We start from the raw sequence: 18164 nt of genomic DNA, 5'->3' as shown, positions 1-18164 counted from the left end.
TTGTTTAAAATAATGCTGTGAGGATGAAAGAATGCTATAAGACGTTTTAAAGAGTAGTCATAGCAGATGAAATCTAGTGTATTAGCAATGTCATACCTTTCTAGAAGTCAGCCAAAAGTAAAGTTCCCTTTACATCGTATTACAGGAAGAAGCTGCGAAGATCTTGCTGGCCGAGTTCAACCTGGGCTGTGATGTGCAACACACTGAACATGTGTATAGGGTTTATGTCACAACCTTTCTGGGATTCGGGGGCAACTTTGCCCGGCAGCGCTATGAAGACCTTGTGATGAATGAAACTCTTAACAAAAACAGGTATGTTTGACATGGGATCTGTTATTCTGAAATAGAATGTTGTCAGGCTGCAGATATTAGGAAAAAATGGTTACATCCTACTAGATAGATACGTCCTTGCTTCCTCCTTTCTGACCACCCCTGCCAATGGAGTAGCATCTTTTAGAGACCCTCTATTAGTAGTTCCACTTGATCTGCTTGAGAGTGCCTTCTAATCTTTGTTATTAGGACTCAAAAATGTACAGTGGCTTATTGTGGTGACCTCTTGCTGTGCCCATCTTCAGACATGGTATCACAGGATAAGTGAGATCAATTAAGTCACCAATTTAAATTGTGCAGTGTAATGTAGCTCCTGGAAGTTCATTCTATCAATACATGGAAGTGCGCAGGACATGTTTGCTGAATTACAGTGGACCTGCATCTTACGTGGGACTTAAGGTTCCATAGTGTGCATGAAAGATTAAAAGCATCTTAATCAAAATTAGCCTTTAAAATAGTAGTCAAAATTAGCCTTTAAAATATTCTCTTTAAGTCCAGAATAGATATTTTTTCCTCCAGCATTGGACAGACCACTGATTCTTCATTTGTGTACCAGATGAAGTATTTAGACCATAATGTACAAATAGTTGTGGGTTTTTTAGCATGTAAAATTATTTTTATCATTATGCACATTAAAGGAAAGCATAATAGAGAGCAGAGTTCTTTTCCACCATAAAACTATTTACCCCCGTTTGTTTAGCTGGAAACAGTGGCTTGAAGAGCTACTGGTTTATCCCATTTGTAATAATTTCTCTACAGTAGTCAATTGTCTTATATTGGGAGCATGTTACAGAAAATATTGTCTCATAAGTCTTTTTTGTTTTTCTGAGTCTAAACTCCTAAGAGTTCAAGGTGCTTTGGGAGAATCCTGTTATCTGGATGATTGATGAATGCATTAAAACCAAGCAGTGTGTTTGTATTCTGAAAATACTCTTAAATCCATACAAATGTTGCTTGGGTTATGGAGTTCAGATCACTCCTGCTGACACTATGGCATCTGAAGAACAATTACTATGAAAGTTTCACACCAACTTTAGCCACTGTGCTTCCTTTTCCATTTCCTTCCTTTGTTGTTTTGCTGCTCTTTTATCTCTGTATCATGTTTTTTGCTGCCTCGGAAGAGGCTGCATCATCTTCTTCTCATGCATTGGTATTTTTTTTACCATGTATCTAAGTTACCTAGTTCAGAAGACTGATTACTCATCTTGTGTATCTGCTAATCTATAGAGAAACCTCTGCTTCCTGGGATGTTAAAACTTAATGTTTCTCTCTTTTTAATAATTTTCTGAGTTTTCCTTATAGGTGGTGTCACATCTTTAAAGTAGGTTCCACTTGTTCCAAAGCATTTTGTTGTGTTGCCACATTCCCATTCCCTCCTTCAGTCTTTTTTTTTTTTTTTTGACATCTTTATTGGCGTATAATTGCTTTACAATGGTGTGTTAGTTTCTGCTTTATAACAAAGTGAATCAGTTATACATATACATATGTTCCCATATCTCTTCCCTCTTGCATCTCCCTCCCTCCCACCCTCCCTATCCCACCCCTCTAGGTGGTCACAAAGCACAGAGCTGATCTCCCAGTGCTATGTGGTTGCTTCCCACTAGCTATCTATTTTACATTTGGTAGTGTATATATGTCCATGCCACTCTCTCACTTTGTCACATCTTACCCTTCCCCCTCTCCATATCCTCAAGTCCATTCTCTAGTAGGTCTGTGTCTTTATTCCTGTCTTGCCACTAGGTTCTTCATGACCTTTTTTTTTTTTTTTCCCCTTAGATTCCATATATATGTGTTAGCATACTGTATTTGTTTTTCTCTTTCTGACTTACTTCACTCTGTATGACAGACTCTAACTCCATCCACCTCACTACAAATAATTCAATTTCATTTCTTTTTATGGCTGAGTAATATTCCATTGTATATACATGCCACATCTTCTTTATCCATTCATCCGATGATGGACACTTAGGTTGCTTCCATGTCCTGGCTATTGTAAATAGAGCTGCAATGAACATTTTGGTACCTGACTCTTTTTGAATTATGGTTTTCTCAGGGTATATGCTCAGTAGTGGGATTGCTGGGTCGTATGGTAGTTCTATTTTTAGTTTTTTAAGGAACCTCCATACTGTTCTCCATAGTGGCTGTATCAATTTACATTCCCACCAACAGTGCAAGAGTGTTCCCTTTTCTCCACACCCTCTCCAGCATTTATTGTTTGTAGATTTTTTGATGATGGCCATTCTGACTGGTGTGAGATGATATCTCATTGTAGTTTTGATTTGCATTTCTCTAATGATTAATGATGTTGAGCATTCTTTTTTTTTTTTTTTTAATATTACATTCATGGTAGAGTTTTATTTATTTATTTATTTGGCTGTGTTGGGTCTTTGTTTCTGTGCTAGGGCTTCCTCTAATTGCGGCAAGCGGGGGCCACTCTTCATCGCGGTGCGCGGACCTCTCACTATCGCGGCCTCTCCTGTTGCGGAGCACAGGCTCCAGACGCGCAGGCTCAGCAGCTGTGGCTCACGGGCCCAGTTGCTCCGCGGCATGTGGGATCCTCCCAGACCAGGGCTCGAACCCGTGTCCCCTGCATTAGCAGGCAGATTCTCAACCACCGCGCCACCAGGGAAGCCCCGAGCATTCTTTCATGTGTTTGTTGGCAATCTGTATATATTCTTTGGAGAAATGTCTATTTAGGTCTTCTGCCCATTTTTGGATTGGGTTGTATGTTTTTTTGTTATTGAGCTGCATGAGCTGCTTGTAAATCTTGGAGATTAATCCTTTGTCAGTTGCTTCATTTGCAAATATTTTCTCCCATTCTGAGGGTTGTCTTTTGGTCTTGTTTATGGTTTCCTTTGCTGTGCAAAAGCATTTAAGTTTCATTAGGTCCCATTTGTTTATTTTTGTTTTTATTTCCATTTCACTAGAAGCTGGGTCAAAAAGGATCTTGCTGTGATTTATGTCGTAGAGTATTCTGCCTATGTTTTCCTCTAAGAGTTTGATAGTGTCTGGCCTTACATTTAGGTCTTTAATCCATTTTGAGTTTATTTTTGTGTATGGTGTTAGGAAGTGTTCTAATTTCATACTTTTACATGTAGCTGTCCAGTTTTCCCAGCACCACTTATTGAAGAGGCTGTCTTTTCTCCACTGTATATGCTTGCCTCCTTTATCAAAGATAAGGTGACCATATGTGCGTGGGTTTATCTCTGGGCTTTCTATCCTGTTCCATTGATCTATGTTTCTGTTTTTGTGCCAGTACCATACTGTCTTGATTACTGTAGCTTTGTAGTATAGTCTGAAGTCAGGGAGCCTGATTCCTCCAGCTCCATTTTTCGTTCTCAAGATTGCTTTGGCTATTCGGGGTCTTTTGTGTTTCCATACAAATTGTGAAATTTTTTGTTCTAGTTCTCCTCCTTCAGTCTTTACACTTGTGGGTGCATCTTCATCCCAGGGAGTCCACTCTTCAACATTTGTCTTAGGAACTGATGAGTAATTAACTGTAGTTGGCCAAGTTATTTGGTCTCTACTTAATTTCCGTCTTTGGCCAGATCTGCATATTAATCTCTTTAGGAATGAGAATACTGTTGCTAGACAAGTACAGACTTTATTTAACCAGAGCTGTGTGATGGCCATGGTGGGAATCAAAACCTGCCCCTCCCCTCCCCCTCAGAGCTGGGCATGTACTCGGTCACTTTTGCCACCCATCGCCACTGCACCACTGCCATGGTCCCTGCCTCAGGACACTCCTCAGACCTTCCCACTTCACCTCCTCCCAATTGTTTTTTTAAACATTAGAACTGCGCTCAGCATGGTGAGATCTTTTCACTTTTAAGAGGAAAATGGGAATGAAGACCAGAGGGAGAACAGCAGAATCACATCTCCAATTTCACTATACATTGGGAAATATACATGTTGACTAAAAGGTTGAACAAAATTAATCACTGCCATATTTCTTTCTTTTTCTAAATTGAATTTGCATAATTTAAATGTTCATGTGACACAACTACGTGGTAACACTCCATCCTTGTTTTTAGGGGTGTCATGTAGAAGAATAACAAGATGTCTGGGAAGCATCTTAGAGGAGGCTGAGTACAGTAGTGATGTGTTTTGTTTGTTTTTGTCATTGTGACAGGTTGCTGGGCCAGAAGACAGGTCTGAGTCCCGACAATCCATTTCTAGATCCCTGCCTGCCTGTGGGACTCACGGATGTGGTGGAAAGGAGCAGCCAGGTCCTTCATGTCCGAGGAAGAGGGGACTGGGTGGCTTGCGGGGCCATGCTGAGCCCGCTGTTGGCTCGCTCCAACACCAGCCAGGCCTCGCTGAATGGCATCTACCAGTCACCCATTGACTTCAACAACAGCGAGTTCTACGGTTTCTCCGAGTTCTTTTACTGTACAGAGGATGTGTTACGCATCGGTGGGCGCTACCACGGGCCAACATTTGCCAAGGCTGCTCAGGTAAATTATTAATAATAAAGTGACTCATCCTGGCAGCAGCCATTTATTGGACGCCTAACTTTGTACCAGATGCCATGCGAAGGGCTTTGCATGCATGATCTCACTGGATTCTTGGCAGGAGCCCTGTGAGCCCTCATTTTACAGATGAGGAGGTGGACTTAGAGAAGTTAAGGAACCTGCTGTGCTATACTGCCTTCTAATTAATTAAGCTTAGGTTTCCATGGGTGTCCTATTACCCAGATTATCACCCAGGTCTAATATTGTCATGGTGGTTAATGGTTTTTCCTCCAACTTTCCAATAGTCTTAATTAATGTTTGTGGCCAAAAGTGTCATCTCCAGGTATTTTTCCCTTACTGGGTTCCCAGGTGTAATGTGCTTTTGGCGATGATGTCACACAGGTGGGCAAGTCCACTTTCATTTTCTTACCTTGAGTTTTAAGAGGCCAGGATGGTATAGGGTCACTTAGAATATTAAAAAGATGTTGCACTAAGACCCAGCGCAGCCAAATAAATAGATAAATAAATATTTAAAAAAAAAAAAAAAGATGTTGCAAAAAGCAATGATAGTGCATTTAAATTGCAGAAGAAGTAAACATTCACTTAGAGCACATTTAGGACTTAAGCATCTTGTAGGCTTAAAGCATTAGTTATTTGGGGTGAAAGTTTAGCTAGCTTTCTACAGTGTCTGCTTTAATTTGGATTCATCTCTTTTTAATTTTTGTATATCTGTCTCTTTTATCAGAAAAATTTATGGGGAGATCTGTCCTCTCTTATATTTTTTATTCTTTCCCTTCTGCTTTCTTAGAATTCTCTAAGGTTCGCTTGGTATAAGGCTTCCAAAAGGAATAATATCTGCAGTGTTTGTACTATTCTGTTCTCTAAAGTCAGTCCCTAAGAAATATTGAGGAAAACCTGGTTTGTATTTGCCCTTGCCTCTAGGAATACCCTCATATTCCCTTTCCTTTCCAGCGTCCCCTAAGTGTCCATAGCCTGAATCTTTCTCTCATTTTAAAACTTCCTCAAATCCTGTTCCCTTGAACATCAAAGGGCTCAAGTTATTACTTGCCCAAACTGCTAGTGGCTTAATATGTTTTCTTTCCTAGGTAAAAGATGATTTTGTTTGCCCTTTTTTTTTTAACTTTGACTCAACTGTTATCGTCCCAGTGACACCTTCCTTGGCCATCCTTTACAAAATTGCAGCCCTCCCCAATATTACCTATTTCCCTTTCCTGCTTTATTTTTCCCACGAGCACTTAACGTCATCTAACCCACTCTGTGTATGTATGTGTATATGTATGTATGTATGCATGTATATTTGGTTATTGTCTGTCCCCCATCACTAGAAAGTAAGCTTCATAAGGAACGAAATTTTTGTCTGTTTTATTCACTGCTGGATCCCCCTGGCACCTAGAATAGCACCTGGCACATAGTAGACATGCAGGAAATGTTAGTTTACTGAACAAACCAAAAAGAATGATTCCTTTGGTGAGAATTACAACACGGAGGCAGGCCAGTGATAGATCTTTTTTTTTTTCAATAAATTTATTTATTTTATTTATTTTATTTTTGGCTGCATTGGGTCTTCGTTGCTGCAGGTGGGCTTCCTCTAGTTGCAGCGAGCGGGGGCTACTCTTCGTTGCGGTACGCGGGCTTCTCATTGGGTGGCTTCTCTTTGTTGCGGAGCACGGGCTCTAGGTGCGCAGGCTTCAGTAGTTGTGGCACACGGGCTCAGTAGTTGTGGCTCACGGGCTCTAGAGCACAGGCTCAGTAGTTGTGGTGCATGGGCTTAGTTGCTCCGCAGCATGTGGGATCTTCCCAGACCAGGGCTTGAACCCGTGTTCCCTGCATTGGCAGGCGGAGTCTTAACCACTGTGCCACCAAGGAAGTGCCAGTGATAGATCTTTGACCATTTTCTGTTCCATCTGTTTGACCTACTCATGTCAGTCCTATGTAGGATAGAATGAAGCTCTGTTTGGCTTTTGATGTTGCTACTCCTGGTCCTAACCTTACCCATCTCTGAAGCCTAAGAGGCTCAGGAGCCATGTCAGGCAGGCTTTGTAGTGAACGTGGAGGCAATAGGAATAAAAAGGACTATTCCCAGGTCACTCAAGTCACTCAGTGGCCTGAGTTCAGGGACTTGCCTTGCCCAGGACCTGGCACTGTGTTTGGTGAATGAATATGCCATTTCTGTTTTCCTTTGTCAACTAGTAGCCCACAAGTAACTTTAGAAATGGAACAGCTATGACTGTGGCAGAGTTACAGTTTGCCTCCCATTTCATGTTGCACCATTTCTCTGTGGTTGTTCCAGGATTACTGTGGCATGGCTTGGTCAGTACTCACTCAGAGATTCAAGAATGGCCTCTTTTCATCACATGCAGATGAGCATCGACTCAAGTAAGTAACTTCCTTTTCTCCCTTAGATGTGGCCTTAAAACGTATGAATGGGACTTCCTTGGTGGTGCAGTGGTTAAGAATCTGCCTGCCAATGCAGGGGACGTGGGTTCGAGCCCTGGTCCAGGAAGATCCCACATGCCACAGAGCAACTAAGCCCGTGCGCCACAACTACTGAGCCTGCGCCCTAGAGCCTGCGAACCACAACTACTCAGCCCGCGCACCACAACTACTGAAGCCCACGCACCCTAAAGCCTGCGCGCCACAGCTACTGAGCCCACACGCTGCAACTACTGAAGCCCATGCACTCTAGGACCTGCATGTCGCAAGTACTGAGCCCCCGTGCTACAGCTACTGAAGCCTGTGTGCCTAGAGCCCATGCTCCACAACAAGAAAAGCCACCGCAATGAGAAGCCCAAGCACCGTGACAAAGAGTAGCCCCCACTCGCCGCAACTAGAGAAAGGCTGTGCGCAGCAATGAAGATGCAACGCAGCCAAAAAAATTAAATTAAATTAAATTTTTAAAAAAGTGTATGAACAATGAATGAGAGAGAGCGAGTGATAGTACAGATTGGATTTTATGTTGAAAGAGAGTTTGGTTATTTCAGATTTTGATTTTCTGAAGGGTAGAGGCCAAAATAGTGAGCTTATTTTAGTGAAGCCAAGGGAAACTGGTGGTTACCAAAAAGTGTTCTCTCCAAGTGGTTTTAAATCAAAAGTGGTGGTCTTTTTATTTTTAAATTTTTATTAAAATATCAAACATGCAGAAAAGTAGAAAGAACAGTAACAGAAACCCACGTGTAACTGTCACCCAGCTTCAACAAATATCAATATTTTGCCAGTTTGGTTCATCAGTCCTCCCATTTTATAAATGTTTTAGTTAAAAAAAATTTAAACATAAACAAAAATAGAACAGTATAATGAACTCCTGAATATCTGTCACCCAGCTTCTCTCCTAATAGCTGTCAACTTCCAGCCCTCTTGTTGCATCTGTTTTCCCACCCCACAATTCAGTCATTTTGAAGCAAATCCAAAACATCATATTTGTAGATATTTCAGCATTCTCCCTGAAGATAAGGGCTATTAGAAAAAAAAAGAAAGAAAAAGAAAAGTAAAACGTACTCACAATAGTGTTATTACATTGCATAGAGGTGTTCTTCACTTTTGCGGTAAATGTTAACATAAAGGAGGCTCAGATTTGGCTCCACCTAGAGGTGAGGAAGGTGAAACGGGGGAAGAGAGGTCTTTTTGACATCTAGTGGGAATATGCAGAAAGCATTCGAATTCTTTTTTTTTTCTTTTTCTTCTTTTTTTTTTTTAATTAATTTATTTTTATTTTTGGCTGCATTGGGTCTTCGTTGCTGCGTGCGGGCTTTCTCTAGTTGCGGCGAGCGGGGGCTACTCTTCGTTGCGGTGCGCAGGCTTCTCATTGCGGTGGCTTCCCTTGTTGTGGAGCACAGGCTCTAGGCATGCGGGCTTCAGTAGTTGTGGCACACAGGCTCAGTAGTTGTGGCTTGCAGGCTCTAGAGCACAGGCTCAGCAGTTGTGGCGCACAGGCTTAGCTGCTCTGCGGCATGTGGGATCTTCCCGGACCAGGGCTCGAACCCACGTCCTCTGCGTTGGCAGGCAGATTCTTAACCACTGCACCACCAGGGAAGTCCCTCTTTTTCTCTTTAAAAAAAATTAATTATTTTTTGTCACACAGATATCAGTGTTTTAAGTCAGCTTGGATGTACCAAGTTCTTCATGAAGGATTCCACTTTCCCCATGACTACCCAAATCTGCAGACAGCCCAGCTGGTCTATGACCGAGAGGTTCAGTGGACACTGGGAGCCATTTTGTATAAAACACGCTTCTTACCACTCAGGTAAAGTGGACTGACCAAGCTGGCATCTTGAGCTCAGAGGATGTTAGTTGGTGCCTCAGAATAGGTTTCTTAAGTAACCTCCCCCTCAAAAAAACAAAAAAAACCCCACCCAAACTCCCCTTATTACTGCCACGTGAAACTACTATTACTTACCAGGCATGGTGAAACAGAAAGAAGTCTGAGAATTATTGGTCTGGAGTATGTTCTTCTTTGCAATTTCAGGAATTCAGTGTTTTTTTTTTGGCTGTGCCGCGTGGCTTGTGGGATCTTAGTTCCCCGACCAGGGATTGAACCCACGCCCTCGGCAGTGAAACCGCCAAGTCCTAACCACTGGACCGCCAGGGAGTTCCCAGGAATTCAGTTTTGTTTATCTACAACAAATCAGTCTTTAGAATTGAGCTCTTACTAACAACTTCTAAGATACTGACTGATGAACTAAAGTTACTCTGGAACTATCTCTATCTGACTAGAGGACTGGGATATGTTGTTCCTATACAGCAATCTTTCCTAATGGGTTGAGTCACTCTAGAGATCATGTCATTGACTTGGAAGGCTTTTTGGTGGGCCAGAATTAGAACAAAGGACATGAGATGCTTTTAGGGGATGTCTTGCTCTTATGTACCATAAGATATCTGGGATAATTTTTAGGTGCTCTCTCCTCTGGACTATTTCAGATAAACTAAGATGAACTCTTAATCTTTGGTGCCTGTTTCTTTAAACTCAATACAGAAGCCAGGCCGGTGAGAGAAGTGGGGAACTGGAGAGTATGTGCCCCAAACAAAAGGCTGATTACCGTCATGCAGAAGTGCTGTCCCAGCATTTGCCAGCTCTCCTTTGTCGAGAAGCCAGAAATCCATATTTTATATGTGGTCTTTCTGTTTGGAGATTCTCATTTTTAAAAAACACTGCAGGTCAAACAGAATGAAAATGGATCTGGTATCTGGACCATGAGAGAAGGGCTTCTGTTCTAGACAGATCACTGCACTTAGGTTTACATGTCTATTTTTTCTTCGGTTTACAATACAGTTGATTAAGTGACAGCTTTCTCTAGATAAATCCTAAATCCTCAGGAAGCACAGCAACTTTTTTTTTTTTAAAGATTTAGATATACTCTGATTTCTTGATTAGATTCAGGGGCCACCCTACTCTGATTAGCACCATATTTACAAACTGTGTAGGCCAGGGTGGTATGGGGTCACTGTTAAGACTTATTTGACAGATGACCAGTCTTGTCTTACTGTTCATTTTTTTGGCTTCTAATTTTGCCCCCAGATTCTAGAGGGGGTAGGCCTGTGAGGCTCCCTCTAGGCCGGGGAAAGGAAGGTACAGAAGGAATCGCACATACCAGCTCTGGGCCTGGGGACATGCTTCAGCTTTGCTTGCTCTGTGGAGCTGGTATTATAGCATGTTTACATGGATGGAGTAAATGGGTAAAACCACTGGGCCTTTTAAATCGGCATAAATATTTCTCTCCTAAACTAACATTTCTTTCCACCTTCTTCCTTAGGGATCTACGGCAGGAAGGTGCCCGACAGGCCCATGGTAGCTGGTTCCGTCTCTCCTTTGTGTACAACCACTATCTTTTCTTTGCCTGTATCCTGGTGGTGCTACTGGCCATCATCCTGTACCTTCTGCGGCTACGCCGAATTCACCACCGACAAAGTCGAGCCTCAACCCCATTGGACTTACTGTGGATCGAGGAGGTGGTGCCCATGATTGGGGTACAGGTTGGGCCATGAGGCTGGACAGGTTCTAGGGGAACTCAAGTATTCAGAATTGCTGCCCATTGAATTCCACCACTTTCTGGTACTGGCCTCAGATGCTGCTTTGCCTGACTTTGTGGATATTTGGCCTTGAAATTTCTACTTTAATACCTACTTTAATTCATTCTCAATATCCAGGTCCTCTTCTCTGAGAGAAGCTGTAATTTAGTCTATGAAGAACTAAATGAGAGATTGGTGCTAACAAAGGGAACCAACTTTAGTCCAATTGAAGCATGCTTCTACTCCTTTATCTGAGTGATCTGGTGTGCTCCTGGAATCTAGACTTTTCTCCCCTTGCTTAAAGCTTGAAGTTTGGCATTGGGCACACTGGAAGTCTGGTTGAAACCAAACTTGGAGCATCTGATTCAAAGCCGAAGACATTCTAGCAAGTGCAGCAGCCCCTTCTTTCTCTGTAACAGAGATATCACTTATGTGGAGATCCACAGCCTTTAATAGGGATCCAAGATCTTTGCAGTTCAGCGGAACAGATAAGAATTTCCAGGCAACCAAAATAACACAGCTTCTTTGCTTACTCGACAAAGAAGCCATTGTGAGTGTGGTCCAAGATCCCTGACATACTGTTGCTGATGTTAGTTTGTGATTTTAAAAGGTTAGAACCCTTTCTAAATGAATGGTCCATTGATGATTTTAACAATATGTTATCTGATGCCTGGTAAGACCAGGATAGAAAATTTTTCCATGTCTATGTGTCTCACAGGCTGTTTGGGCATTAATTTTTCTTTTTGAACCTTAAGTGTGCTTGTAGGGTTGGAGAAACTGTGATGGGAATTGGAGACCTAGATTTGTCTGGTTTCAGGTCACTGTCCTCTAGGACTATTTTTATGAGTCCTTATGTGGGAAGATTTAAAAAAAAAGAGTTCCTTTATTTCACTGCTAAAATCAATGTGTATTTTGGGAAGGGATGCATTTGGATTGTTTTTAAAGAAGGAAAGAACAGTATCAGGAGAGTGGACAAAGGCAATAAAATCCAAGCTCTTATTTATTAATGTTTTTCTGAGAAACAGAAGTTCTCTCAATTTGACTCTTGGAATATTTGAAAAGAAGCAAATCCCAAACTTTGGAATAAACAGATAAATCTGTCAATCATCTACCTGGCAACTTTCAGAATATTTCTTAAGAGAGTTCTCAGTCATAAACAGCATTTCCATTAATGGGGAGAGAGAAAAAGCCATAGTAATTACCTGTTTATCTCCTACCCTTCAGGAGCTTTGCTTTTTCTCTGCATTTAACCTTCAAATTGCACAAGGATTTCTTTTTCATCCCCGTGGAACCTTCTTTATACGTTAATAACCATTCCTCTATGTAGCCTTAAATGTCCTGCCCAAGAATATGCTCCCAGGGTTAAAACAGTTTTCTTTTTTGTCAGCTTTGAGTTCTAGGATTACATGAGTAGGGGAAAGGTCCTTGACTTTAAAGGGAAAAGAAAGTGGAATTCTTAAAAAATAAATTCCATACTGGGAGCAGAAAGGAATTAAGTGCTTCATAAAACCAAGAAAAATAAATCCAAATCCTCCTAGAAATAAACTGGGTTGAAAATAAGTATATTGACTCTTGGTTGGTAGGTGAAAAGATCATGAGTCTTGAATTGTTTTCAAATTAGATAAAAATGGTTCCAGCAAAGAGTCTTACAGGTTCCTTTGGAAGTACTTTTTACTTTTCATTAGGGCTTATGTCACAGCAGTTTCCTTTAATTTTTAAGATTTCTAAATTGCCTTGATTTTCTTTGACTTCTTATCTTTGTACTGTGCGTGACCCCTTGCCTTATGAATGCTGCTTATAAATAATGTCATAATATGTTTTGCTAGCCATTGCCTCCTCAGGTTAACTCTTTTCCCCTCACCTTGGTTTCCAAATACTATTTTTGGTTTTCTTGTGTGATCTAGTCAAAGATCTCAAAAGCTGCCTAGTTGGCTAACAGTGATCACATTTGTATGCTCAGAATGAAACTGAAACATGGAGGAGGTGGTGATTAGTCCAATCTAATTAGCTCAAAAGTTATTCTTCATCCTGGCTATGATAATAGCTACCATTTGCAAAGCACTTATTGTGTACCAGATACATCTTTAAGAATTTTATGTATATTATTTGCTCATCATAATAACCTTTCAGATTATTGTGTTCTTTTTATAGTTGAGAAACTCAGGATACCTGTTTATCATTTTTTCCATATAAATGTATTTCTTAATTTATTTTAATTAGTCTTTGAATTTTTTTAGTGTTATATCCTTTTATTATTTTAATATTATAGGATCTAGGCTTGTCTACTCCAGTGAGTAAGGCATCTTAGAGTTCCATGGTATAAAAATAAGAAGGACGAATTTTTGTCATACCCCTCAGAAAAACTGAGTATTTGCTCTTGGTTCTGGTTCCTGAGCTTCTTCCATTTTCCCAATTAAAAGTTTTAAATCAAATCTCATTAGCTAGAAACAGAAGCCATTTATCCCTTGCTGAGGGCCAATTATATATATTACTTTCTCAAAATGAAATATTCTTACTTATAGAATCAGACTGTCTATCTTCCCTCTACCCCTGTTTTTGCCCTCAGTTTTTAAAGAGTTTTAAAGATTTCTATTTGCATTTCTTCATTTTGAGCGGTTCTCATGTGAAAATAATTATGATTTCATAAAATTCACATTCCACTGGTTCCTTTGAATCTTACCAAGCAGTCTTCCTTATAACAGCAGCAATGAACCTGAACTGTTTCAGTGCTTTAATTACTGAGATAGGTCACAAACGTCAAAGTCAAGACAGTGGCTTATAGGAGTGAGGCTTTATTATTCTTTATGTTGGCACAGCCTATCACTTTTCTCTGAATTCTTATCATGAGAACATAATAAAAATATGTATAATGCCCAATTATTTGGCATTACATTCACTTAAGTTGCAGTTAATTCTAAGCCAAATTATACCATCTTTCTGTCTGTACCTTAGCTCCTTGAATTGATTTTCCTTGGTCTAGGAAATTTTAGGCACTTCCCCCAACCTTGTATTTATTCTTCTAATGTTATCCAAAGTATTCTGCCTCTGCTCTCCTCAGCCTAAGTGCTTTCTTTAACTTCAGAGGCCTTAGGCAGTGATTATTAAAATGTGGTTGAGTCATACACTTGCTAAGCTAGTCATTTTAGGCATTAACATTTATTATCACCTCCATATTTATATTTTTGAGATACAATAACTTCTCACTGGTATTATCTAGATGCCCCCCTCACCCCTATTCTCATAGTTTTGTGTTCTGCTTTTTGTCAGGGGTGAAAGACAAGTGCGTGGTGTGATTTAGGGCAAAGAACAGCAGGCTTCCAAACAGCAGATTTGGATTTTAGCCCTGGCTTTGTCATTAAGTAGCTCTGGTACCCCAGGCAAGTCACCTGCCCTCTCTGGTTCATTTCTCATCTATAAAACAAGATGGCTGGACAAGATGATCTGAGGCCAGTTCCAAAGGGAGAAAAACTGGCCTAAGGAACTAAAGGCAGAGAAGGTAGAGAAGTGATACAGTAGTTTCAGTAAGAGGATTGTGGCCTTTGGTTTAGAAGATCAGGCTGCCCAGAAGAACCAGTGGTCATTTCCTACTTTATCCATAGTCCCTGACATTATGGTTGGTGGGAATGGACTTTCCAAAAGCAATCATCATACATCAATTTCAGAAAATGAGATTTCTTTTTTTTTTTACGCTACTGACAATTCTTATTTATTGAAATCAGTGCTTAAGAAACTCTACCTGTGAACACTTTGAAATCCCAGTTCAAATCACATTAAAATATGCCATGATTCATACTTTCAACCAACTCAGATTGGTCTCTCTTTCCCTGTTTATCCCAACTGGTGAAGTTTTACAAAATAAACATCTTTAGCTTCCTAGAGTTACATTTTTACTTGTTTGACTTATTTGCTGATTTTTGTAATGTGCTTATATGATAAAAAATTCTATGAAAGTGCTAGGACTATTGGTTAGAGATTACTTTTTTTTTTGAATTATTTTATTTATTTTTTTATATAGCAGGTTCTTATTAGTTGTCCATTTTATACATATTAGTGTATACATGTCAATCCCAATCTCCCAATTCATCCCACCACCACCACCCACCCCCAACGTTCCCCCCTTGGCGTCCATACGTTTGTTCTCTGCATCTGTGTCTCAATTTCTGCCCTGCAAACCAGTTCATCTGTGCCATTTTTCTAGTTTCCACATATATGCGTTAATATACGATATTTGTTATTCTCTTTCTGACTTACTTCACTTTGTATGACAGTCTCTAGATCCATCCACGTCTCTACAAATGACCCAATTTTGTTCCTTTTTATGGCTGAGTAATATTCCATTGTATATATGTACCACATCTTCTTTATCCATTCATCTGTCGATGGGCATTTAGGTTGCTTCCATATCCTGGCTATTGTAAATAGTGCTGTGATGAACATTGGGGTGCATGTGTCTTTTTGAATTATGGATTTCTCTGGGTATATGCCCAGTAGTGGGATTGCTGGGTCATATGGTAATTCTATTTTTAGTTTTTGAAGGAACTTCCATACTGTTCTCCATAGTGGCTGTATCAATTTACATTCCCACCAACAGTGCAAGAGGGTTCCCTTTTCCCCACACCCTTTCCAGCATTTGTTGTTTGTAGATTTTCTAATGATGCCCGTTCTAACTGGTGTGAGGTGATACCTCATTGTAGTTTTGATTTGCATTTCTCTAATAATTAGTGATGTTGAGCAGCTTTTCATGTGCTTCTTGGCCATCTGTATGTCTTCTTTGGAGAAATGTCTATTTAGGTCTTCTGCCCATTTTTGGGTTGGGTTGTTTGTTTTTTTACTATTGAGCTGCATGAGCTGTTTATATATTTTAGAGATTAATCCTTTGTTGATTCGTTTGCAAAAATATTTTCTCAAAAATAAGTATTTTCTCAAAAAAAATATTCTCTCCCATTCTGAGGGTTGTCTTTTCATCTTGTTTGTAGTTTCCTTTGCTGTGCAAAAACTTTTAAGTTTCATTTGGTCCCATTTGTTTATTTTTGTTCTTATTTCCATTACCCTAGGAGGTGGGTCACAAAAGATCTTGCTGTGATTTATGTCAAAGAGTGTTCTTCCTATGCTTTCCTCTAAGAGTTTTATAGTGTCTGGTCTTACATTTAGGTCTCTAATCCATTTTGAGTTTATTTTTGTGTATGGTGTTGGGGAGTGTTCTAATTTCATTCCTTTACATGTAGTTGTCCAGTTCTCCCAGCACCACTTATTGAAGAGACTGTCTTTTCTCCATTGTATATCCTTGCCTCCTTTGTCATAGATTAGTTGACCATAGGTGCGTGGGTTTACCTCTGGGCTTTTTATCCTGTTCCATTGATCTATATTTCTGTTTTTGTGCCAGTACCATATTGTCTTGATTACTGTAGCTTTGTAGTATAGTCTGAAGTCCGGGAGCCTGATTCCTCCAGCTCCGTTTTTTTTCCCTCAAGACTGCTTTGGCTATTTGGGGTCTTTTGTGTCTCCATACAAATTTTAAGATTTTTTGTTCTAGTTCTGTAAAAAAGGCCATTGGTAATTTAATAGGGATTGCATTGAATCTGTAGATTGCTTTGGGTAATATAGTCATTTTCCCAATATTGATTCTTCCAATCCAAGAACATGGTATATCTCTCCATCTGTTTTTATCATCTTTAATTTCTTTCATCAGTGTCTTATAGTTTTCTGCATAGAGGTCTTTTGTCTCCCTAGGTAGGTTTATTCCTAGGTATTTCATTCTTTTTGTTGCAGTGGTAAATGGGAGTGTTTCCATAATTTCTCTTTCAGATTTTTCATCACTAGTGTATAGGAATGCAAAAGATTTCTGTGCATTAATTTTGTATCCTGCAACTTTACCAGATTCATTGATTAGCTCTAGTAGTTTCCTGGTGGCATTTTTAGGATTCTCTATGCATAGTATCATGTCATCTGCAAACAGTGACAGTTTTACTTCTTCTTTTCCAATTTGTATTCCTTTTATTTCTTTTTCTTCTCTGATTGCCGTGGCTAGGACTTCCAAAACTATGTTGAATACTAGTGGTGAGAGTGGACATCCTTGTCTTGTTCCTGATCTTAGAGGAAATGCTTTCAGTTTTTTACCATTGAGAATGATGTTTGCCATGGGTTTGTCATATATGGCCTTTATTATGTTGAGGTAGTTTCCCTCTATGCCTACTTTCTGGAGAGTTTTTATCATAAATGGGTGTTGAATTTTGTCAAAACTTTTTCTGCATCTATTGAGATGATCATATGGTTTTTATTCTTCAATTTGTTAATATGGTGTATCACATTGATTGATTTGCGTATATTGAAGAATCCTTGCATCCCTGGGATAAATCCCACTTGATCATGGTGTATGATCCTTTTAATGTGTTGTTGGATTCTGTTTGCTAGTATTTTGTTGAGGATTTTTGCATCTATATTCATCAGTGATATTGGTCTGTAATTTTCTTTTTTTGTAGTATCTTTGTCTGGTTTTGGTATCAGGGTGGTGGTGGCCTCATAGAATGAGTTTGGGAGTGTTCCTTCCTCCACAATTTTTTGGAAGAGTTTGAGAAGGATGGGTGTTAGCTCTTCCCTAAATGTTTGATAGAATTCACCTGCGAAACCATCTGGTCCTGGACTTTTGTTTGTTGGAAGATTTTTAATCACAGTTTCAATTTCATTACTTGTGATTGGTCTGTTCATATTTTCTATTTCTTCCTGGTTCAATCTTGGAAGGTTATAGCTAAGAATTTGTCCCTTTCTTCCAGGTTGTCCAATTTATTGGCATAGAGTTGCTTGTAGTAGTCTCTTAGGATGCTTTGTATTTCTGCAGTGTCCGTTGTAACTTCTCCTTTTTCATTCCTAATTTTATTGATTTGAGTTCTCTCCCTCTTTTTCTTGATGAGTCTGGCTAAAGTTTTATGAATTTTGTTTTTCTTCTTAGAGAATCAGCTTTTAGTTTTATTGATCTTTGCTATTGTTTCCTTTGTTTCTATTTCGTTTATTTCTGCTCTTATGTTGATGATTTCTTTCCTTCTACTAACTTGGGGTTTTGTTCTTCTTTCTCTAGTTCTTTTAGGTATAAGGTTAGATTGTTTATTTGAGATGTTTGTTGTTTCTTGAGGTAGGATTGTATTGCTATAAACTTCCCTCTTAGAACTGCTTTTGCTGCATCCCATAGGTTTTGGATCATCGTGTTTTCATTGTCATTTGTTTCTAGGTATTTTTTGACTTCCTCTTTGATTTCTTCAGTGATCTTTTGGTTATTTAGTAACGTATTGTTTAGCCTCCATGTGTTTGTGGTTTTTACGTTTTTTTCCCTGTAATTGATTTCTAATCTCATAGTGTTGTGGT

At 39.7% G+C, this 18164-nt stretch overlaps 1 protein-coding gene and 1 pseudogene across 5 annotated transcripts in view; one reads left to right on the top strand and one right to left on the bottom strand.

Annotated features, from left to right (window-relative positions):
• Positions 1-18164, top strand: part of ENTPD7 (ectonucleoside triphosphate diphosphohydrolase 7) — a 61635-nt gene that overhangs the window by 34102 nt on the left and 9369 nt on the right. For 3 of the 5 annotated variants that reach the window (XM_061207617.1, XM_061207703.1, XM_061207743.1), the window contains exons 9-13: positions 146-312; positions 4463-4787; positions 7096-7181; positions 8884-9045; positions 10553-11861. In XM_061207617.1, coding sequence (XP_061063600.1) covers positions 146-312; positions 4463-4787; positions 7096-7181; positions 8884-9045; positions 10553-10784 — 972 coding nt within the window. In that variant the 3' untranslated portion in view covers positions 10785-11861. Of the gene's footprint in view, positions 1-145; positions 313-4462; positions 4788-7095; positions 7182-8883; positions 9046-10552; positions 11862-18164 lie in introns of those variants that run through there. The other 2 variants (XR_009703024.1, XM_061207822.1) reach the window with 2 other exon arrangements.
• Positions 1353-3963, bottom strand: LOC133090826 (receptor-binding cancer antigen expressed on SiSo cells-like; annotated as a pseudogene).

The sequence above is a fragment of the Eubalaena glacialis genome, chromosome 1 (genome assembly GCF_028564815.1).
Source record: "Eubalaena glacialis isolate mEubGla1 chromosome 1, mEubGla1.1.hap2.+ XY, whole genome shotgun sequence".
NCBI lineage: Eukaryota > Metazoa > Chordata > Mammalia > Artiodactyla > Balaenidae > Eubalaena > Eubalaena glacialis.
The sequence above is the reverse complement of the archived record's forward strand: the minus strand, read 5'-3'. Positions and strand labels throughout refer to the sequence as shown.